The 22631-nt window shown below is 38.2% G+C and overlaps 1 protein-coding gene across 3 annotated transcripts in view; it reads left to right on the plus strand.

Moving 5' to 3' along the window:
• Window positions 1-14275, plus strand: part of LOC119561979 — a 95219-nt gene extending 80944 nt beyond the window's left edge. For 2 of the 3 annotated variants that reach the window (XM_037875370.1, XM_037875371.1), the window contains exons 2-3: window positions 8020-8110; window positions 8675-14275. In XM_037875370.1, the coding sequence (XP_037731298.1) occupies window positions 9721-10827 (1107 nt within the window). In that variant the 5' untranslated portion in view covers window positions 8020-8110; window positions 8675-9720 and the 3' untranslated portion in view covers window positions 10828-14275. Of the gene's footprint in view, window positions 1-8019; window positions 8111-8644 lie in introns of all 3 variants that reach the window. The other variant, XM_037875369.1, reaches the window with a different exon arrangement.
• The last annotated feature ends 8356 nt before the right edge of the window (window positions 14276-22631 follow it).

Raw genomic sequence — 22631 nt, forward strand, 5'->3', positions numbered from 1 at the left:
TCTCCTCCAGCACTTCAACTATTCTGCGGATTTACCCCGTTGTGGTATTGCTTCCTGTCGGTCAAGTCCCTCTATAATGGGCAACAGTTTGGATTAGGCGACCTTTTTAATCTGCACTGACCTCCTTTAGCCGTTTTGGGTGTTTTTCTTCCATATTTAATTTTTTAAATTCCCCACCGCTTCTTCACGAACACAGCCAAAGATTAAATTTCTTAGTCTTTCGGCCGCGGCTAACGGCGTTTATCGAAAATTCACTCGCGAACTCTAATTTTTTTCTAATTTTAACAACGTTTTTCGTGTTTATATTGAGTTTTTTTTTCTCTCAGTGAAGATTCTCTTCTCTCTCGCTGATGGTTGAAGCTCCGCTCTTACTCTTTACGGCTCTGTAGATTTTGAGGACTCTGAATGTTTTCCAATTATTGCTCGTCGTTGAATTTGATACTGGCGTTTAAATTTTAATTTTACCAGGTTACTGGACGGCGAAACCTAGTCCAAAATCAAAGTTCTTAAAAGTCTTGTTGAAACTCAACCATTCGGATAAAACTCCTCACCTTTGGCTCAGAAAATTAAATTTTAATGTTTTCTAACATGCTTTATTGCCGTAGGTTTTAATTGCTTTTCTTCATATGAGATAAATTTTTTCGAATTCAATTTTTGTACAACTTTTCCCAAGCCAATAAACTTTTAAGAATCGTTTTATCAACGTTTGAGGAAAAAACACCTTCTGATCGGTGTACCTCATGTTTTGATTTTTGTTAGGTTTAAGATTTAAGTTCAAAAATTCAAAAAGGGTTGATTCGATAAATACAACCGAAGATATAGATTTTCGAATTTTCTGTTTTAAGTAAAACCGCTTTATTATACCCGTTACTCGTAGAGTAAAACGGTATACTAGATTGGTCGGAAAGTATGTAACACGCAGAAGAAAGCGTTTCCGAACCCATAAAGTATATACATTCTTGATCAGTATCACTAGCCGAGTCGATCTAGCCATGTCCGTCTATCCGTCTGTCCGTATGAACGCTGAGATATCGGAAACTATAGGAGCTAGGCTAATGGGATTTGGCATGCAGATTCCTGAGCTTCTTGGGCAGCGCAAGTTTGTTTCAGCAGGGTGCCACACCTGCTCTAACGCCCACAAACCGTCCAAAACTGTGGCTCCTACAGTTTAAATATTAGAATTAAAATTTTAACTGAAATGTTTTGTTCTCATCAATACCTATCGATTGACGCAAAAAAGTTTGATACGCCCCCTTTAACGCCCACAAACCGCCCACATACTTCAAAATATCGTAAGTATGAACGCGGATATCTCGGAAACTATCAAATATAGAGAATTGGGATTTCAGATTTAGTTTCCGTAGCCTTGTATGCAGCGCAAGTTTGTAACGCGAATATCCTACGCCCACTCTAACGCACACAAACCGCCCAAGCCTGTGGCTTCCACAATTTTGTGGAATTTTTAGTCTCGTCAACACCTAACGATTGATCCAAAACAAGTTTACCACGCCCACTCTAACGCCCATAACGCTTAAATCTGTCTACCGCCCACATAACATTATATTCCCTTCAGTTCCAAAAAAAAAGTTTCACTTGTGAATCACCTTGGGAATCACGTGGGACATGTCCTCTTGCACAAGTGAAGAACAAGTGACGCTCCACATAGAAAATTGTATGGGATGTCCGCATTTTCACAAGTGAAAATTCAAATGAAAATTTTTCGTAGTCCTACGGGATTTCACTTGTTCCTTATACTCATTTTTCGTATGACCTGTAACGTGCCGGTGACACGTCCTAAGTGAATCACTTGTGAAAATCAGAATTTTTCAATGAGTTTTCACTTGTGAAATCACTTGCAAGTGACACGTCCCAAGTGAAATCACTTGGGGAAAATCAGAATTTTTCCATGAGTTTTCACTTGTGAAATCACTTGCAAGTGACACGTCCCAAGTGAAATCATTTGTGAAAATCAGAAATTTTCCTATGAGTTTTCAATTATGAAAATATAGAATTTAAAATACATACATATTTAATTTCATTTTAATTAGATGGTATTATTTAAATTTTCAAAAATTGGACAACTATTATTTCTGTTTTTTTGTTTCGTAAGCTTATTTTTAACGTTAGTCATCGCCGTTCTTAAACCTTTGTCCGGGTCCTCTGAATCCTTGGTCAACGCCCCTGAAAAAACATATGTTTAAAAAATGCGTTTTTCTTGTTTATTTGTATATTTACCTTTTATAGCTGTCTTTAACCCTTTTCAGGATTTTTATTGGCACAAAACATTTTGTCATCCACTTTCGGCTAACGGAGCCCATTGAATACCTTCAAAATATACGTACTTTAAACTAAGATCAATGCACAACATCTTAAACTTAACGTAGCACTTACCTGACTTTATTTTATTAACTTAAAGAGACGATTTAAGTAACTCTGCTGCGCACAACTAAAATGGATGCTTCCCTTTCAATCACTCAAACAGAATGCACCAAGTCTTCATCTCAGCCCTGTACTCGATTTCCTTTGTTTTCTCTTCGCTGTTGGCGCGTGCCATTGCACTTGTACCCTTTCTAAGGCGAAATATATCCGACTATGTAATTTGTACTTCTTAAGTAAAAAATACAATACGAATTTTTTAAAAATGTTAATACTAATACTACTAATGCTTAAAATATTGAAATCAATTTTAACGGACTAATTTCCTATAATAATGTATAATAAGTAAATATAACATTATAAGTAAATCCAAATTACTAAATTTTACTATAATCAAATAATTTACTTCTATAAAACAATATCAGTTGTATATTTTCGATACACAATAATGCTCCTAAAATATTAGGGCATTCACATGTCGCTGCTTCACGAAAATTTTTCCGCCGAAATATTAGTCGCTAGCCGAACATAACGGAGAGACGCAATAAAAAATAACGGACCGGCCGAAATTTGTCTCTGCGAGCGAGTTACCGCTGATGTCTTCCTCATGACATCACCTCCACCTAAACCCCCTCGGGCATTGTCCCACTAGCGGAGATGCCATTCAACCCGGACACCAAACCGCCGACACAGCAGACGGGATACCGAACCGAGTAAACAGCTGGGCCACAGGCATCCGGCCGAGAACTGCTGACCTAAGGAGTTTCGCAATCTCAACATATGTACCCCACTCCCAAGTTAGCTCTCATTTGTATACTCAGAACAGAATAAAGTTAGTCGAAGAGTGACACTCGACCAGAGAAGTTTATCCTTGTCTTTATTTCATTGGAACACTAAAATAAGCACCTATATCTATAATACTGTGACCAGCCACCTCCGGACCACAGACGTAATTGGCGCAGCCGATATCTAAAAGAACAAAGGATGAAATTGACGAGGATCATCATTATAACCACCATATTACCAACATAAAACAACAACACGAACAATAGTAACTAAATATACATATTAAGCCTTATCTCTACATACATATTTACACAACATTATTACATATATATTTAAAAAAAAAAAAACATATTTTCTAAACACACTTTACAAAAAAGGAGAAAATAAATTCCTAAGATAGATACACTAAACAAAATTCTCACACGTGGAAACACTTAAACAGGAAAATTCTGACTAAAGCACATATATTGACCAGTATTTACAATTAAAATTTTTTTTCTCTCGAAACCTTTAATTACGCAAATACGCAGTTTCACCTAATGTCAAGGAAAACCTTTGTACAAAAAACTAAAACTAGACTAGGCCTCAGGAATAGTACCAGCTTACCTGAAATAAGAGAGGAGGAAATTTTGATCATGGACTCGGGTAACGCCTCCGGGGGTTCTAGGACCACTAGCCCTACCAACAGTGGCATTAACAATATAGGAAATGCTAGTACCATTTCGAACACGTCAACCACCACTACCCTAAATACCACCCTAAACCCTACAGATATACTAGCCTTTGTCAAGCAATTGCCTACTTTCGAGGGGACCCCAGGTACGCTTCAGAAATTTATTGTGAGCGTTGAGGAAATTATTATGTTGGTAAGGGGTACGGACCAAACCCCGTACGGACAGTTGATATTAAGAACTTTGAGGAACAAAATTATAGGCAAGGCGGACGAGACTTTGAACATGTTGGACACTAGACTTAAATGGGACAGCATTAGGGAAAACCTTAAACGCATGTATGCATGCAAAAAGACAGAACCGATACTCATCGCCGAAATTCAGAACCTCCCCAGTGGGTTGTCTCTGGGTAAATTATTCTTTGAGATCACCAGACTCCGTAGTGACTTGTTGTCACTCCCTGCAGACTCCGACCACGGAGTAAGTGCGGCATCAAAACGAGCTCTTTACGATGGGATCTGTCTTAATGCCATTTTAGTGGGGCTACGCGACCCACTCGGAACAGTCATCCGGGCCCGAAATCCGACAACGATCGAGACGGCTTATGAGTGGTGCCAAGCCGAGCAGAGTTTTATTTACCAAAAACAAAACAAATCGCAGAACAATAGGTTCAACTCGGACCGTAATAGGCCCTACCAGAAGAGTTCGTATCAAAACAACTCTAGTGGCCGTAATAACTACTCTTCCAATACTCATGGGCAAGACTATCGGGGCAATTCTTATTCCTCGGCAAACCCATTCCGTCAAGGCTCGTACCAAAGCCAGAATCGTACCAATAACAACAGACAGAATCATGACAACAGAGCAGGGGGGTATAACACTGACCGAAATCCTCCACAAAGGTCTGCCTCTAACTTCAACAACATTGACGACAGCTCAAATTTTCAGCAAGAAGCCTCAACCGACAAGTCGGTTACATAAACAAAAAAACGCACGGTCTGTCTCTTCCATATTTAATTGTCACTTTATCTAACTCTCCAGAACCACTAAAATTTCTCGTGGACACCCGTTCCACCTATTCCTTCGTGGACCCAACTCTTATTCCGCAAGGCGCCATACAAAAATTAGAAAATAATGTACGTATCACAACAGTCCTGGAAAGCTATTCACTGACCCGAACTGCTAGTTTACCTATACCAGTAGAATTTAAAGAACAAGGCGAAATTTAGTTATTACTTTTCAAATTCCACCCATACTTCGATGGCCTCCTTGGGATGGATTTCTTGACAGACCGAAAAGCGAAAATAAATATAGAAGAACTCAAACTCGAAGCCCCATTCACATCGATTAACATTATAACGGAAATTAATAGAAGCACCGACGAACTTTTTATCCAACCCCAAAGTAAAGCCATTATAAAACTACCAGTCGACCTTAGTGAAGGTGATTTTCTTTGTAACTCACATTCTCCAACACAGTTAAGCACCCCATCCCGACTACCGACAATATCCCCGTTCATGTTAAAACGTACAGATACCCTTATATACATAAGGAAGAGGTCCGCAAGCAAATAGCAAAAATGCTCGACCAGAATATAATAAGAAACAGCCATTCCCCTTGGGGCGCCCCTGTTTGGGTAGTCCCTAAGAAATCGGACTCATCCAGCCAAAAGAAATGGTGATTAGTAATAGACTTTAGGAAACTGAATGACAAAACCATCACGGACAAGTACCCAATCCCCAATATTAACGACCATCTTGACAACATTGGCAGGGCAAAATATTTTTCCACCTTAGATTTAGCGAGTGGGTTCCACCAAATTCATATGGACCCTCGGGATGTGGCCAAGACAGCTTTTTCGGTAGAGAACGGACACTACGAATTCGTGAGAATGCCGTTCGGGCTAAAAAACGCCCCAGCTACATTTCAAAGGGTAATGGACAACGTACTAGGAGAACTAGTAGGGGACATTTGCCTGGTCTATCTTGACGATATAATTATATTCTCGGCCTCTCTTCAAAAACATTTGATGGACATAAACTTTGTATTTCAGAAATTACGTCAAGCGAACCTAAAAATCCAAATCACCAAGTTGAATTTCCTAAGGAAGGAAATAGAGTTTTTGGGACACGTAATAACCCAGGACGGTATCAAACCAAATCCCGACAAAATAACAGCAGTTAAAAATTTCCCGTGCCCAAAAACGACTAAGCAAATAAAATCCTTTTTAGGTCTGTTGGGTTATTATAGGAAATTTATAAAAGACTGCTAGAATTACGAAGCCTATTTCCCGACAGCCTAAGGGTGGCAAATCTGTCGTTATAGATGCAGAATTTATAGAGGCATTTTAAATTTGCAAAACCCTCCTAACGAACAACCCGATTTTACAACACCCAGACTTCCACAAACCATTTACTCTTACCACAGACGCCAGTAACTTCGCCATTGGAGCCGTTCTTTCTCAAGGCCCCGACGGGTCCGACAGACCAATTTGTTTCGCGAGTAGAACCTTGAACGAGGCAGAAACTCGGTATTCAACAATAGAGAAAGAGATGCTGGCAATAATCTGGGCAGTTAAGTACTTTCGGCCGTATGTGTATGGCAACAAGTTCAAGATCATTACCGACCATAAACCCTTAGTTTGGTTGCAAAATTTCAAGGGCCAAAACCCGAAACTCCTCCGATGGAAACTAAAACTTTCCGAGTATGACTACGATATAGTCTACAAAAAAGGCTCACAAAACGTCATAGCGGATGCTTTAAGTAGAATCGAACCAAACACACTTTTCAATGACGTTGACCCACATATTTTAGACAGAGTTCCGTTAGCTAAGAAGCCACTTAACACATTTAACGTGCAGGGTATATTTGAAATCGGACAGACCTCCTCAGTCGCGGTAAGCACACCATTCAAAAATAAAAACCGGACACACATAACGGAACCTTCTTTTACCTTACAAAAAATCACAGATATTTTGAAACCCATTTTAATACCCAACAAAATTTTAGCCGTTCACTCGTCCGAAGAAATTTTCGAAGTAATACAAGAAGCTTACTCAAAATATTTCGCGGACTCTCAACTGTATAAGGTTTACAGGTGTCTTATTGTTCTACACGAACCTGTCGACCCCGAGGAAATTAACAGTTTGATAAGAACCCACCACTCTAACAACAATCATAGAGGGGTAGAAGAGATGTACCAGCATTTAAAAAGGGAAATCTATGTACCCCAATTAAAGTCTCTAATCTCCTAGAATATTCGGGATTGCGAAATATGCCTCACTCTCAAGTACGATAGGTCCCCACAGTAACCACCATTTGTACTGCCAGAAATACCAAATAGGCCCCTGGATATATTACACACAGACATATACTATTAATAATAATTATAACTTAACAATTATTGACAAATTCTCTAAGTTCGCTCAAACCTACCCACTCACCAATAGAAACTCCATACTTGTTACTAAAGCTTTCAAGACCTTCTTTCGCCAATTTGGGACCCCTAAAAAGTTAATACTTGAACAGGGAGCCGAGTTCTCTGAAGCCATTTTTAAGGACTTTTTGGCACAATACGAAATAGAGCTACTTGTCACATCTTTCCAACAATCAAGTAGTAACTCGACAGTGGAACGGCTACATTCAACCTTAACTGAAATCTATAGGATAATTCTGAGTAAGAGGAAGGAATTAAAATTAACCCTAGAGCATGACGAGATACTTTCCGAAACAATAATAACTTACAACAATGCGATCCACTCTAGTACAAATTTAACCCCCTTTGAACTTTTTAGTGGTCGTACCCACATTTTCGACAAAACAATTAAGTTCGACAATGAACATGATTATTTACTAAAACTAAACGAATTCCAAACTACCTTATACCCCGACCTAAAAAGCGCATGGAGGATGCCACAAAAAAACGAACTGACCATCTAAACGAAAACAGGACTGATCCTCCTGACTTACCGGTTGGTATTTCTATCCTCCGCAAGGAAAATAGGAGAAATAAAATAACACCTCGGTTTAGTAAACACAAGGTTCTGCTAGATAGCGGGGTAACATTGCGGACTATAAGAAAACAAAAACTGCACAAGCAGAAAATTAGGAAAACCACACTACAAACAGATAACTTATAAACCTACTTTCGAGACTTGGACACTTTACTTACAATATAATTTTACAGATTGACCCTGGGAACTACTCAACGGTTCGTTAGTGAAATCCTGGACAACGATCAACCCCTTTTAAAAATCAACTTGGGAACGGCGAGAGTGGTGAAGTCCTTTAAAATTTTTAATCATGTCATTCACCTCACCAACTATGAAGACTCAGTAACTAAGATACACGAGGTGATAGGAAATTTACCCGACCAACAGGGCCTGGAAGAGCTGAAACTCACGTTACACCAAAAATTAGCTCAGGTTCAACAAAGATTAAATTCCTTGCTTCCTAACAATGGAAGAAGTAGGCCTAAAAGAGGATTAATTAATGGGTTAGGCCATATAGTGAAAGTAGTCTCGGGGAATATGGACGCCTATGACGAGGCAAGAATAAACAAGGAACTAAACTTCTTACGCGGAAATTCCGAATTTAGCACTAATTTCCGGAACGAAACACTTGTAAGATTCGAAGAGATAAATGAACATATTAACAGGGAACAGGTACTTATAAGCAACTTTATAAACTCGTATCAAAATAAAATTTTTAAAAAATAGATGAAGAATATAAAAACATTCAACTCATCCAATATATAGATAGGATTAACTTCAATATAGACTTACTCTTCAATTACTTAAACAATATTGAAGGAAGCCGTCTTCTGTTTCGTGTATTACCAGTCACACTACACGGGGCTGGTCGACGAGTTGATACGTACGCACTCCTGGATGAGGGATCATCCGTAACGATGATCGACGACGAGCTGCGGAGAGACCTTGGGGTTCAAGGTAAGCGTCGACAACTTAATATTCAGTGGTTTGGAGGTAGAGCAACCAGACAGCCTACCAACGTCGTGAGTCTGCAAATCAGTGGATTGGGCAAGCAAGTTCGCCAAGCGCTGCGAAGCGTGTATTTCGTTCCGGATCTGAGCTTGCCGATGCAGACCCTGAACCGACGAGATGTTCAATGCGTGCATAAGGATGCGCGACTGCCGATAAAACCCTACAGCAACGTGGTACCGAAGTTGCTCATTGGGCTTTATCACGGAGACTTGGGATTTCCACTTCGAACGCGACGGCTTGCCAGAAAGGGACCGTACGCTGCCGCAACCGAGCTGGGTTGGGTTGTTTTTGGGCATTCAATTTCGCCGTCACCGATGTCTTGCCTTTAAACCGTGCCAACGGACGAGATTGTTCAGAGGATGGTGGAAGACTACTTCGATATTGAGAATTTTCGCTTGAAGCTTACGCCACCAGTCGCAGGTAACGACGAGGAGGATACTGGAAGACACGACGATGAAATTGGGCCTACGTTACCAGACAGGTTTACTATGGAAGGACGACCACATTGTGCTGGCACTCAGCTATGACATGGCGTACAAGCGGTTGGTCAATGTCGAGAAGAAGATGAAGCGCAACGGTCGGTTCGTGCATGCTTACAGCAGGATCATCAAAGATTACGTGTCTAAAGGATACGCTCGACGATTGGAGCCTAACGAGGTCGCGGTGGAAAGCGACAGGCTATGGTACTTGCCTCATTTTGGAGTCGAAAGCCCGAAAAAGCCAGGCAAGATTCGATTGGTCTTCGACGCTGCAGCCAAAGCTGGAGCAACATCGCTAAACTCGGGCTTGAACAAAGGACTCTTTCATTTCCGAGAAGAAGCCGTCGGAGTTTGTGGGGACATCAAGGAAATGTTCCACCAAGTTCTGATCCGACCCGAGGATAGATGTTCCCAACGCTTCCTGTAGAGAGATGGCAACGACGAGAGGGATCCTGTTGGGTGAAGGAAATACATGCGAACTCTGGATTTGAGTTATGCCAGTTTTTATTCAGTTCACCCGTTGTGGAGACAGCATTGGGTCCACCAGAACACGAGAAGTGCGTCAGATGGGGTGAGTCTGAACAGAAAATTCTGGGAATGTATTGGCAGGCAGCCACGGATTACTTCAAGACTAACGTGAAGTATCATCGAACTCCGAGCAGCGTAGTGTACGGAGAACGAGTCCCTACCAAGAGGCAGTTTTTAAGCTTGGTCATGTCTACGTTTGATCCTCTGGGATTTCTTTGCTGTCTCATAATAACAGCTGTGTACCATTTTCACGCCAAGATGAAGCATCAAAATGTGGAAATGTGTGTGTGTGTGTGTGTGGAAATTACTGAGATCCGGATGATATTCTGGGTCACGAAGTTGAGACGTGTCCTACGCAAGGTGATCTCAGCGTGTAACGTGTGTAAGCTACAACGAGCGCGGCCGGTGCCACCGGTTATGGGACCCCTCCCGGAGGATCGCTTGGAGGTCAATGGTTGGCCGTTCAAGACCACTGGACTGGTTTATTTTGGGCCATTGATGGTGACCGTGGCTCGACACAAGGAGAAGCGATGGGTAGCCATGTTCACGTGCTTGACGACCAGGGCGATACATCTGGAGTTGGCGCATGACCTGTCGACGGATTCCTGCATAATTGCGATCATGAATTTCGTCTGCCGTCGAGGGCCAGTGCACAAGCTGCGCAGTGATAACGGCAAGACCTTTGTGGAAGCTGACAGGGAAGCCAGACGATTTGGTGATATGTTCGAGCCGGAAAGAATACAAGGAGAGAGGACGGAGCCGATTCGCCAGGGTGACATGGTCTTCGTTTGTGATCCAGCCTTGCCCCGGCGCAAGGGAATCATCGAGGAGGTCTATCATGGAGTGGGTGGAGTGATCCGACGCGCTAGGGTACGCGTGAGCGACAACGGCCTATCTAGAATTATTATGCGTCCCGTCTCCAAACTTGCAGTTTTGGATTTGAGTGAAGCGGATCACGGGGTCGGGGATGTCGACGGACGATAGTTAATCCGATAGGTCTTAAGATAGTTTAATATATATATCGAGAAATGTATGGATTAGATCTCGATCTGTGAACGGTCATACTGGGAGGCCATTGATTTGCCGCCATGGTTTAAGCTTCCGCATTTATTGTCGCGTGGTGAATTGAGGAGGAAATACTGCGATAAGATTAGTTTACAGAATTGTGTTAGGTTATGTTCTAAGTGAATATTTCAAGAATAAAACGGCTTTACAACGGGAGTCAGCCTGAGTAACCTTTCTACTGGCGGGGTGGAAATCGGCCGTTAAAGGCAAAAAGGATATCACAGCACTTGCCAACTTAAAAGAAGCAGCAATGGTTTAATGTCATTGGGATGCAGACTTTTATGATAATTATAAACTTACACGCTACGATAGTCGAAGGAATTCGGGAAACAAACATCAAAACTATTATTGTCAAAGACATAATTCTCATTCGTATGGTTATCCAAGAAATAATAATAATTCAAAAGATTCAACAATTCCTCAATGTTCATCAAATAGCAACCAAATTTCCCCTCAAAACCAGGGAAATTATCATGAGTATAGGAGAAACTTAAACCAAGGTAGGGTCCAAAACCCTTTAAAGTTCCAAGCATCATCGTCATATAACTCCCCGAATGTACCTGTTAAAAGACAAAGAGAGCATGACAGTGTACAGAACAGAATATACGTAAATTTTCAGCAAATTGCATCGGACACAGAAAGTGTTGCCCGTATGTCAGAGTAATGATTAAAGGAAAACCACTTAGAGCCATGATAGATACAGGGTCATCTATCAATATAATGACAACAAATTTTGGAGAAAATGAAGAACAAGATGAAAAATTAAAAGTGTATTCTATAAATGAATCAATGGAATTAAATAAAAGTATAACATTGGATCCTTGCAAAACAAAACAAAAATCTTATTTACATATATTTTCTGAAAATTATGATATTTTAAGAGGTAAATATTATTTGAAGGAAAGTAAAGCAAAAATAAATTATGAAGACTAAACTGTGACGTTAGGAGACGCACTACTTTACATAAAATATTGTGAAAACGATATAGGAAAAGATAAGACCGCACTAAAATGCCTTTATCCACCCTTATCAAAGGATCAATCATTCAATTTTGCCATCAATAATGAACTAAAAGAATGTAACGAATACAGATTAGAACACTTGAATGAAGGTGAAACATTCAATACAAACAATACATGAAGACCCAATATACAGAAAACCATACAAATACCCTCAAACTTTTGACGGAGAAGTCAAAAAACAAATAAATGAAATGATTGAACAGGGAATAATTCCTAAATCAATATCTCCCTGTTGTTTACCAACTTGGATAGTTCCAAAAAAGAGCGATTCATCAGGCAAAATGAAATTTAAATTAGTAGTGGACTACAAAAATTAAAATAAGATCACTGTCAATGACAAATTCCCAATACCCATAAGGGATGAAATATTAGACAAATTGGGAAGTTGACAATATTTCACTACTATTGATATAGCTAAAGGGTTCCATTAAATTCAAATGGATCCAGAGTCAATACCTAACACGTCATCCTCAAGAAAACACAGTCATTACGATGTACACAAATGTCATTTGGTCCTAAAAATGCCCCTGCTACTTTTCAAAGATGAATGAACAATTTATTCGAAGATTTAATCTAGGTATACCTAGATGATATTATAATTTTTTCGACTTCATTTGAAGAACACATTCTATTATTGAAAAAGGAATTTAAAAAGTTACGAGATGCAAATTTAAAACTACAACTAGACAAATGTGAATTCATGAAAACGGAAACAGAGTTCTAAGGCCACATAGTAACTACTACAGGTATTAAACGAAACCCAAAAAAGATAAGTGCCGTTATTCATTTCCCAATACCAAATTAAATCATTTACTGTACTGTGTGGATTTTATCGAAAATTCATACCGGACATTGCAAATACCGTAAAACCAATGACAATGAAATTAAAGAAGGGCGCCACAAGTAATATCAAAGACAAATCTTACATAGAAGCATATGAAAAAATGAAAGTCTTAATTACTTCAGACCCCATTTAAATTTATCCCAACTTTAGTAAACAATTATCATTAACAACAGACGCAAGCAAAATGGCGATAGGAGCACTATTGTCACAAAGTCATAAACCAATCTTTTGTGCTAGGAGAACTCTTTACGAACACGAAATAATTTGCGCTACCATAGAAAAATATCTTTTAGCAATCGTATGGGTTACCAAATATTTTAGATTATATTTATTCGGCAGGTCTTTTAAAATATTAAGCGATCATAAACCTTTAGTTTGGTTAAACAACATAAAAGAGCCAAATATAAAACTACAAAGATGGAAAATAAAATTAAACGAATATGATTGTCAGATTAAATATTTGCAGGAAAGAAAATTATGTAGCTGACGCATTATCCAGGACTAAAATAAAAGAAAATTTGTTTTCAGATACTTGTGAAGAAAACATACCAGGTGAAATGCAACAGTCCACAGTGCTTAAGAAGACAACCAAAATTATATTTCTTTAACCGAGAGACCATTTAATTATTTTTCCCGACAAATCGAATTAATTAAAGGAAATTTAAATACAATTGAAGTAACACATTACATTCACAAATTAAAAACTAAAATTATTTATAAAAAATGACATAGACTTTAGCAAAAGAAATAATTAAAGAATACTTATGTACTAAAAAGAGCGCAGTTTATTTCCATAATGACTCAGATTTCCTCACATTCCAAAAAGCCTATGTAGAAATTATAAATGCAAACCATTTAACAAAGTTAGTAAGATGTACAGCCATACTCGAAGACATATTGACATACACCGACTTTAAAGAAACAATTCTGAAAAACATAAGGAACTTTTACATCCAGGAATCGAAAAAACCACTAAATGGTTTAGAGAAAAATATTATTTCCCTAATTATCAAAAATTAATTCAAAACATAATAAATGAATGTGAAATTTGTAATATTGAACACAGAAATACCAAACTGACATTTGAACTTACCCCAGAAATTGAAAATATAAGCGAAAAATTTGTCATGGATTTTTATATGGTGGGTAACCAACAATTTTTATCATGTATCGATGTATATTCAAAATTTGCTACTCTAGTATAAGTCACAGGTAGAGATTGGTTAGAAGGTAAAGGAGCTATCATGAAAGTATTCAACGAAATGGGAAACGTCAAAAAATTAAAGCAGATAAAGATTTACCATTTATGTGTGTAGCTTTACACAATTCATTAAATTCGGAAAGTAAAAACGGTATATCGGACGAAGAAAGGTTTCATAAAATGGTAAATGAGAAATTGAGAATGTCGTTTGAATGATATAATACATTTCTTAACCCATTCAGAACTTATTGAAAAGGACGAATTTGTGTGAAAATCTACTTTTTGAACTTTTTTCCTCGCCTTGAAAACTTAAATTTTTTGATGCAAAAAGTTTCTTCAAACAAAAAGAATAGTAACTGCGAAAAGAATTTTTCAAAAATCATTTTGCTTACATTTTTTATGATTTTTTAAAGGTGACAATGTCGGAAAAAATTTGTATGAAAAGAGAAAAATATGGCTCAAATGAATGTTTCTAAGCATTTTCAAAAAATCAAAAAAATAATTTTGCAGTTACTATTATTTTTGTTTGGAGAAACTTTTTGCATCAAAAAATTTAATTTTTTAAGTCGAGGAAAAAAGTTCAAAAAGTAGATTTTCACATTTTTATGTATGCAGGAACTCCTGATTATGACACACAAGAAAATAATATAAATAGAATTGAAAAATTAAATGAAAAACGTCATAGATACAAAATACCTTACCTTTGGTAAAATCTAAAACTACAAATCCATTTAAGAAGACAGGAACCTTGAAGAAATAGGGGAAGAAAGAATATTCATTGTAAATCAAAATTCAAAAAGAAAAAGAAAATTAACGGAAGGGAATGAACGGACTCAGCAACAACTCAATGAAAACAATAATTTTCTCCGTAATATTAGTAACTGCAATTCAACTAACATTTGGGCAGAGCATTGAAAAAAATCCCATTAAGGCCCAAAACGGATATCTTGTATTTAAAACAGGATCAATAGAGATCCCGACTAATTATGAATATCATTACCTAAGTGTAAACATAACAAAAACTGAACAAACCTTTGAAATTCTTTTGAAAGAAGATAGTGAACTTAATAACGTTTTGCAAATCAGATATCTAGTAGAGAAACTTTAAAGATAAATAAATGGAATTACAAAAGCAAAACGTAGTAAGAGAGGTCTCTTTAATATTATAAGATCAGTTTACAAATATTTATTCGGAACATTAGATCAAGATGATAAAGATGAGATGAATCAAAAAATTAACAATTCGGTAGATACTAGTGTTCAGAGCACTGATTTAAACATGATTTAATAAGATTGTAACTAGCTTAATTTTAAAATAAATAATGATTTTTTAATATTGCAAACTTGTTATTATATATATTATTGATCAGCATCACTAGACGAGTTAATCTAGCTATGACCGTCTGTCCATTTCTACGTAAACTAGTCTTTCTCTAAAACCTTCCCAAAAATCGTGTTTATATTGCAGGTAGTATATAAGTCGGATCGAACCGGATCGGATAAATAATCTTTATTATTTATTATTAACAAAATATTTTTTAAAAAATGAAAAAAGTTAAACTTCGGTCTTTTGTGACATTTTTACTTCTACTCTTGGGAATATAATTCTTTTATTATTTCAGAATTTCGAATAAAATTTTAAGAAATCGGACGACTTCATCATATAGCTGCCATAGAAACGATCGGATAATTAATGTCAAAATAATACATAGACCGTTATATTAAAATTTTTCGAATTTGTTTTTAGTTTTATAAGAATCAGAAAGCTTTGTACATACAATGCTCACACGGGGACGACCTGCAAGGGAATAGAAACTTCGGCGTGCCGTTGTTGGCTTCCTTTCTTGCTTAAAATGTAGTCTTTAAAATGTCCAAGTTATACCCGTTACTCTTAGAGTGAAAGGGTTTACTAGATTTTTTGGAAAGTATGCAAGAAGAAAGCATTTTCGATCCCATAAAGTATATATATTCTTGATCAGGATCACTAGCTGAGTGGATCTAGCCATGTCCGTCTGTCCGTATAAACTCTGAGATCTCGGAAGCTATAAAAGCATAAGAGAGTGTTGCGATTTGGCATGCAGATTCTTGGGCTTCCTGTGCAGCGCAAGATTGTTTCAGCAGGTTGCCACCCCACTCTAACGCCCACAAACGACTGTCAAACTAAAACCTATAAATTTAAATGAGATTTTGTTCTTATTATCAATGCCCATTTACATGCAGATAATTATTAAAATCGGACCAGTCATTTAAAAGTTATAACCAAATAATAATCAATATTTTGCAATTCAATTCAATTGCACAACACATGTAGCAAATCAGCTGCTCTCACTTATAAGCCAACAAGCCGCTAGGGGCGCTATAGGCTAGTTGGCGCTATGGGCTAGGTGTGTTAGTAAAAAAAGCAGAGCTGCTTTAATCATTTCTCCATCCCCCTGCATTGCCAAAATCTATACAATTGGACAATATTTTAAAATGTTATGAGTACTTAAAGTTTTCGCTGTTAGGCAAAGCAGCTTGGGAAATCGGAAACAGTCGCTCTTGCTCCCGTAATAGTCAGGATTTCAGCAGAGCTCCTAAAAAACGCCGTGGAAATTCGGGCTTTTAACACAATCTGGAATACAGACCAGGTTCTGGAATCCTCCAGAAAAATCATAATTCTGCCAATACTTAAAAATGGTGATCACACCGATCCGGCGAACTACAGGGAAATATCTATTATTACGGCAATAGGAACGGAAAATATCCTTCTGAATGAGAGATAAGGATGCATTTTGAGTCCGTTGCCGTCCCAGGGGTCGTTAATATAGGATCTGCGCAATAACGGAAGCTGGCAGCTTTTCGGACAGGCTTTGGAGGTCGTCAAAGAACTTAAACACCTTGGTGTCACACTCACACATAACGGGAGCTTCGAGGAGCACAAACAATCCAAGCTTGTAGTCTCAATCAAGTCCTGCAGAGTATGGAGTACAAAATCTACACCGCCGCAGCGCTCACATTATTGGGTTATAATGCACAGGTATGGGGTTATAAGCGAAATAAAGCCGCAAACAGACTTTTTAGATTAGAGAAACGTTATAGTCGATGGTCTCGACAACTAGATACCCAAGACTCAGCTTAAGGGTGTGCGAGAAGGATGGAGATATGCTTAAAGAAATTCTGCTAGCCTAGAGCGCCACCTAGCGTCACCTATCTTAATCTTCTATAGCGCCACCTAGCCTAGAGCGCCCTTAGCGACTTGGTGGCGTAATAGTGAAAACAGCTGATTTTCTGCATGTGGTGTGAAATCTCGATTAAATTGAAAAATATTGATCATTATTTGGTTATAACTTTTTTATGATTGGTCCGATTTCAATAATTTTTGGCAATCTAATTTAAACTTTTTTAAAATATTAAAAAATTTGGTGTTGGGCTATAATTGTTTGTGGGCGTTAAAATGGGCGTGGCTCTCTGCTGAAAGAAATTTGCCCTGCGCAGGAAGCCCAAGAATCTGCCAGTCGTGTCCCAGCTTTCTAGCTTCTATAGTGTCCGAAATCTCAGCGTTCATAGGGACAGACGGACAAACGGATATGGCTAGATCGACTAGTGATCCTGATCAAAAATATATATACTTTATGGGGTTTAAAGCCCCAGACTTGTCGCCAACGCTCCATATCCTCCATCTTGGTGTCTGTCTCCGGTGGAACAGGTAGCACACAAATGTCTTAACCAACCGAAAAAACTCTCTTGATCTGAACTAACGATTCCACGGTATCGGCAACAGGTAAAAGTTTGTCTTCATAAAACGAAGACCTTGTGGCTTAGGCACCTACCTTGTATTCGCACGAGTATTGATCGGCAGGTACTGTGAATTTCAAGAAATGGTGCCGATGCTTTCACTTAAGATACAGTGCTGGGTTCAAAGGAACGAGGTGGGTCTAGCGGTAACTTTCTCCAGAGCACTTTTTGGATTCTTCGATCCTTCTTATCCACGTGGACTTATCGAACCATTTTTAATTGGTTGGCAGTAATGGCGTTACGATGTTAAGTTAAAGAAGAATTGTATAGAGCTAATAATAAATATGGTAGAGATTTTTCGCGAACTTGCGTGACAAGAGCCGTCTAAAACTACTTGAAGTATTGTCGAAGTGCGGTTTGTCTTAAATGCGCTATGATGCGGTATGTAGAAATGATCTCGGTTGAGTTTGAGTTGGTCAACCATCTCATGTGAACTAGGCCTTTAAACTCTTGCATAATTTGAATATATTGGTTTTTTATGTCAGGGCTCGAGCTCTAAAGCTCGAAGCTATAATTTGTTTCATATTATTTTTCCACCAATTTTGGATCGTTCCTATGGCAGCTATATGATATAGTCGTCCGATTTCGATAAAATGTAATTCAAAATTCAAAACTAATTAAAAAATGTTATTTCCAAGCTTAGGAGGTTATATGCTAAAAAACACCAAAGAAATAATTTTTTAAAGTTTATTTTCCTATTATTCCTATGGGAGCTATAAGAAATAGTTGTCCGATCCGGCTGGTTCCGACTTATATACTACCTGCAAAAGATATAAGACTTTTGGGAAAGTTTCAGCCCGATAGCTTTAAAACTGAGAGACTAGTTTGCGTAGAAACGGACGGACAGACGGACATGGCTAGATCGACTCGTCTAGTCATGCTGATCAAGAATATATATACTTTATGGGGTCGGAAACGTCTCCATGAGGAAGAGGAAGTGGGAGCCGAATTGGGAACGGGGTTGTTCCGCCTGATGCTGCATGAAGTCGCCCAGCATCCTGGTTATGGCTGGTGATGGCTCCTCCAGCTGTCCCTTAGCGGCGGACCTTATAGAAGCCGACGCGTCCTCCATCTTCGCTTTACCTGCCAAGTAGCTGGTAGAGGTGGAGTCCTCAATAGAGAGCTCGTCGGAGATCGAGCGAAGTCCCATGTTCCTTCCCACTGGGATTCTCTAGTGGATCTCCCCCAGAACTATTTTCCGGATTTGCCCCGTTGTGGTATTGCTTCCTGTCGGTCAAGTCCCACAATAATAGGCAACAGCTTGGATTAGGTGTCCTTTTTAATTTGTACTTACCTCCTTAAGGCGTTTTTGGGGTTTTTCTTCCATTATTAATTTTTAAATTTCCCACCGTTTCTGCACGAACACCGCCAAAGATTAAATTTATTATTCTTTGGGCCGCGGCTAACGGCGTTCATCGAAATTCACTCGCTAAATCTGGTATTTTTTCTGGTAATTTTTCCGCTTAAAAACAAACCCGACGAAAAGCGTTAGCTGCGTACTTGCCTCTCGCTCACTCCTATGGCTAGCTCGCGGTTTTCGTCGATGTCAGTACTAGGCCTAAAACCGAAAAATGTCTTAGTGTCATTTAATTTTAATAAGAACTGTAATTTAGCATTGTGTATTTAAGCAACGACATTTTTTTGATCGCTCATACTGCGTCCACGATTTTTTTATTTTATTCGGTTATAAATGCACTTAAGAATTTATTTCGTAGAAAGCCGCTTATCCTTTTTTCGATTTTTATGAAGCGTGCCGAATGAGAAAAATTTAAAGATTGGATAGTGTTATACATTTTTTTTAAAGGTACATCCATTTACTTGGTAAACGGTTAGATAACAGGGTTCTGAGATATAAGCTATTTTATACAACAACAGCAAAAACCACGTGAGGGACACTACCATGTACAGGAAGCCCAAATAAGTCTAGAAAATTCGATTTTAAAGTTGATCTTTTTTGGCTGTAAACTAGTATTATCGATTAGTACATTGTAAATGCAGATAAATATTTAAATTCAAAATATAGTATTGTTGCCAAACTTAAATTAACAATTCCATTTCAAAACGATGTATTTTAAGCTATTGCTGATTCTTCCAGCCATGACACACTGTTGGGCGACTAGAACAAAAACCATGTCAAAATTTTTTTCTAAGATTTTGAAAATTGCCCTTTTAAAAACAATTGAAATCTGTATACAAATCAAAAGAAAAAGAGAAAACGCTTAAGTCGACGGCCTCGACTATTCTTCTATAAGAAAGAAAGCTATGTGGTGGGTTTTAAAATCACGTATACAGCCAATTGGTTGTATGAATATGTATCCATCCCTCTCGCACTCTGTGGAATTTGCTTCTTTAATTAGTATTTGGTTATAACTTTAAATAAATGGTCCGATTTGCATAATTTTAGGCATTTAGATTAGTGTGTGTCGACTTAGAGGTCTTCAAATCGTTGGGGGGAACGTAATTTATGCACAGTTCTAAGCAATATTGCCAAAGAAACTATGTCTTGAAAATCACTTTTGACCCTCTGCATTCGCAAAAGAAATCAAGAGAAAAGTCTAAAGTCAGCTTAAGGGCGTGCGAGAGGGATGGAGAAACGCTTAAAGCAATTCTGCGCTTTTCAATAACACACCAAGCCTATGGCGCCACATATCTTATTCTTCTATAGAGCCACTTGGCCTACAGCCTATAGCGCCCCTAGCGGCTTGGTGGCGTATTAGTGCAAAACCTCTTATTTGCTGCATGTGGTGTACAATCTGGATTGAATTTCAAAATATTAAAAATTATTTGCCCTTAACTTTTTTTAGACTGGTTCGATTTCAATATTTTTTTCGCATGTAGATTGGTAATGATAGATAAACTATCATATAAATGTTTACAAACTATTAAAAAAAGGTTGGCGCTAGACGGGTTTTAGTGTTACAGTAGTTTGTGTGCGTTAGAGTGGGCATGGCACCCTGCTGAAAGAAACCAACACTCTAGTTCTAATAGTTTCCGAGATACTGTGTCTACCTATTACAATTTTTCCGACGAATCTAGTATACGATTTCAACAATTCAAATTCAACATTCAACATGAAGATAGATATTGATTATCAAAACAAAATTGCATTTACAATCAAAAAAGTCGGCAGGCTTTGGCGTGGGCGTATGGGCGCTTGTGGGCGTTAGAGTGGGCGTGGCACCCTGCTTAAGCAAGCGTGCGCTTTCCCAGAACCTACAAAGTCTGCATGTCAAATCCCAACTTTCTAGCTTATATGGTTTCTGAGATCTCAGCGTTTATACGGATGGAAAGACAGACAGACGGACATGGCTAGATCGACTCAGCTGGTGCTCCTGATCAAGAATATATACACTTTATAGGTTCAGAAGCGCTTCCTTCTAACTGTTACATACTCAATAAAATATTCAAATACAGGGGTGGTCAAAAGTATTTTCACAAAACAAAAGTTAAATATACTCATAATTTGAACTTACTTCTTGTTAACTTTGGCATCAATGGAAAGGTAATTTAAATGCCGTTTGAATGATACAATACATTTCTTAACCCATTCAGTACTTATTGAAAAGGACGAATTTGTGTGAAAATCTACTTTTTGAACTTTTTTCCTCGTCTTGAAAACTTAAATCTTTTTATGCAAAAAGTTTCTTCAAACAAAAATAATAGTAACTGCAAAAAGATTTTTTCAAAAATCATATTGCTTATATTTTTTTTCAAAAAGTAAATTTTCACACAAATTCGTCCTTTTCAATAAGTACTGAATGGGTTAAGAAATGTATTGTATCATTCAAACGGCATTTAAATTACCTTTCCATTGATGCCAAAGTTAACAAGAAGTAAGTTCAAATTATGAGTATATTTAACTTTTGTTTTGTGAAAATACTTTTGACCACCCTTTTAGAGCCGATATATTCCCCTGTGAAAGACATAATAATATGGCAGCTATAAAATAAAGTCCAAGTTTCAAGAATCAAGTTAAATTAAACAATAATTGTAAAACTTGAGATTTACAAACAATATAAATAAATTTTAAAAAATGTTTTATTTTTAAAATCTAAAAACTTCATAAAAAATAGTGCTTTTTAAACATCTTTGTTTTTGCTTATAACAATATCCAATCAGATGTAGGTCGCCGTAAGGCTCTGCTGATTTTAGGTAGGCTTTTTCGCCTAACTGTGTGGCATTTGGCAGGAATACATCCTTCCAGTGTAGGAAGCTTCTTCCATCAGTTTCATCGATATTGACAAGGGTAGCGGGAGGATACTGTATACTTTGCGCTTAAACAATCCGGCCTTTGTCCTAATGGTGACGATGCGAACTGCTTCACCTGCCCAGGGTGAGTTTCGTGGATGCTGCCTACCGCCATTGACCGTGATTTGCGTGATCCTCTGCAATCAGTACCAGGCCTTCTAGTTGTAGATTTCGATATTCAGTACTCTACTTCAGACGTTCTTACAGGAGATTCAAGTACTCCAATGACACCGCCAGAAGGAGTTGTGCACGGCAACGTCGAGGTGGCTAGATATACATATATGGCTAGATATATATTTTATAGGGTCGGAAACGCTTCCATCTACCTGTAATATACTTTCCGTTTCGTTTTCTCGGCTCCGTTGAAGCATTAAGTAAAGAGCTGTTTAGCCACCTTGACAGCACTCTCCCATAGCCCTCCAAAATAGGTCGAGCGAGGTGGTATAAAATGAAAGTTGACAGCCAGCGGACTGCATTGATTCTTAATCTGCTGCTTGCTGTCCTTGTCCCACACCTTCAGATCTCCCAACGAAATTAGTTTCGTTACCGCATTATAGCATTGTTCAACGCTACTAAAGGTCGGCGAGAAATTCGTTCGTGCCGAGATCCGATACGAGTTCCAAATGACAGGCCT

Source organism: Drosophila subpulchrella, unplaced genomic scaffold (genome assembly GCF_014743375.2).
Source record: "Drosophila subpulchrella strain 33 F10 #4 breed RU33 unplaced genomic scaffold, RU_Dsub_v1.1 Primary Assembly Seq39, whole genome shotgun sequence".
NCBI lineage: Eukaryota > Metazoa > Arthropoda > Insecta > Diptera > Drosophilidae > Drosophila > Drosophila subpulchrella.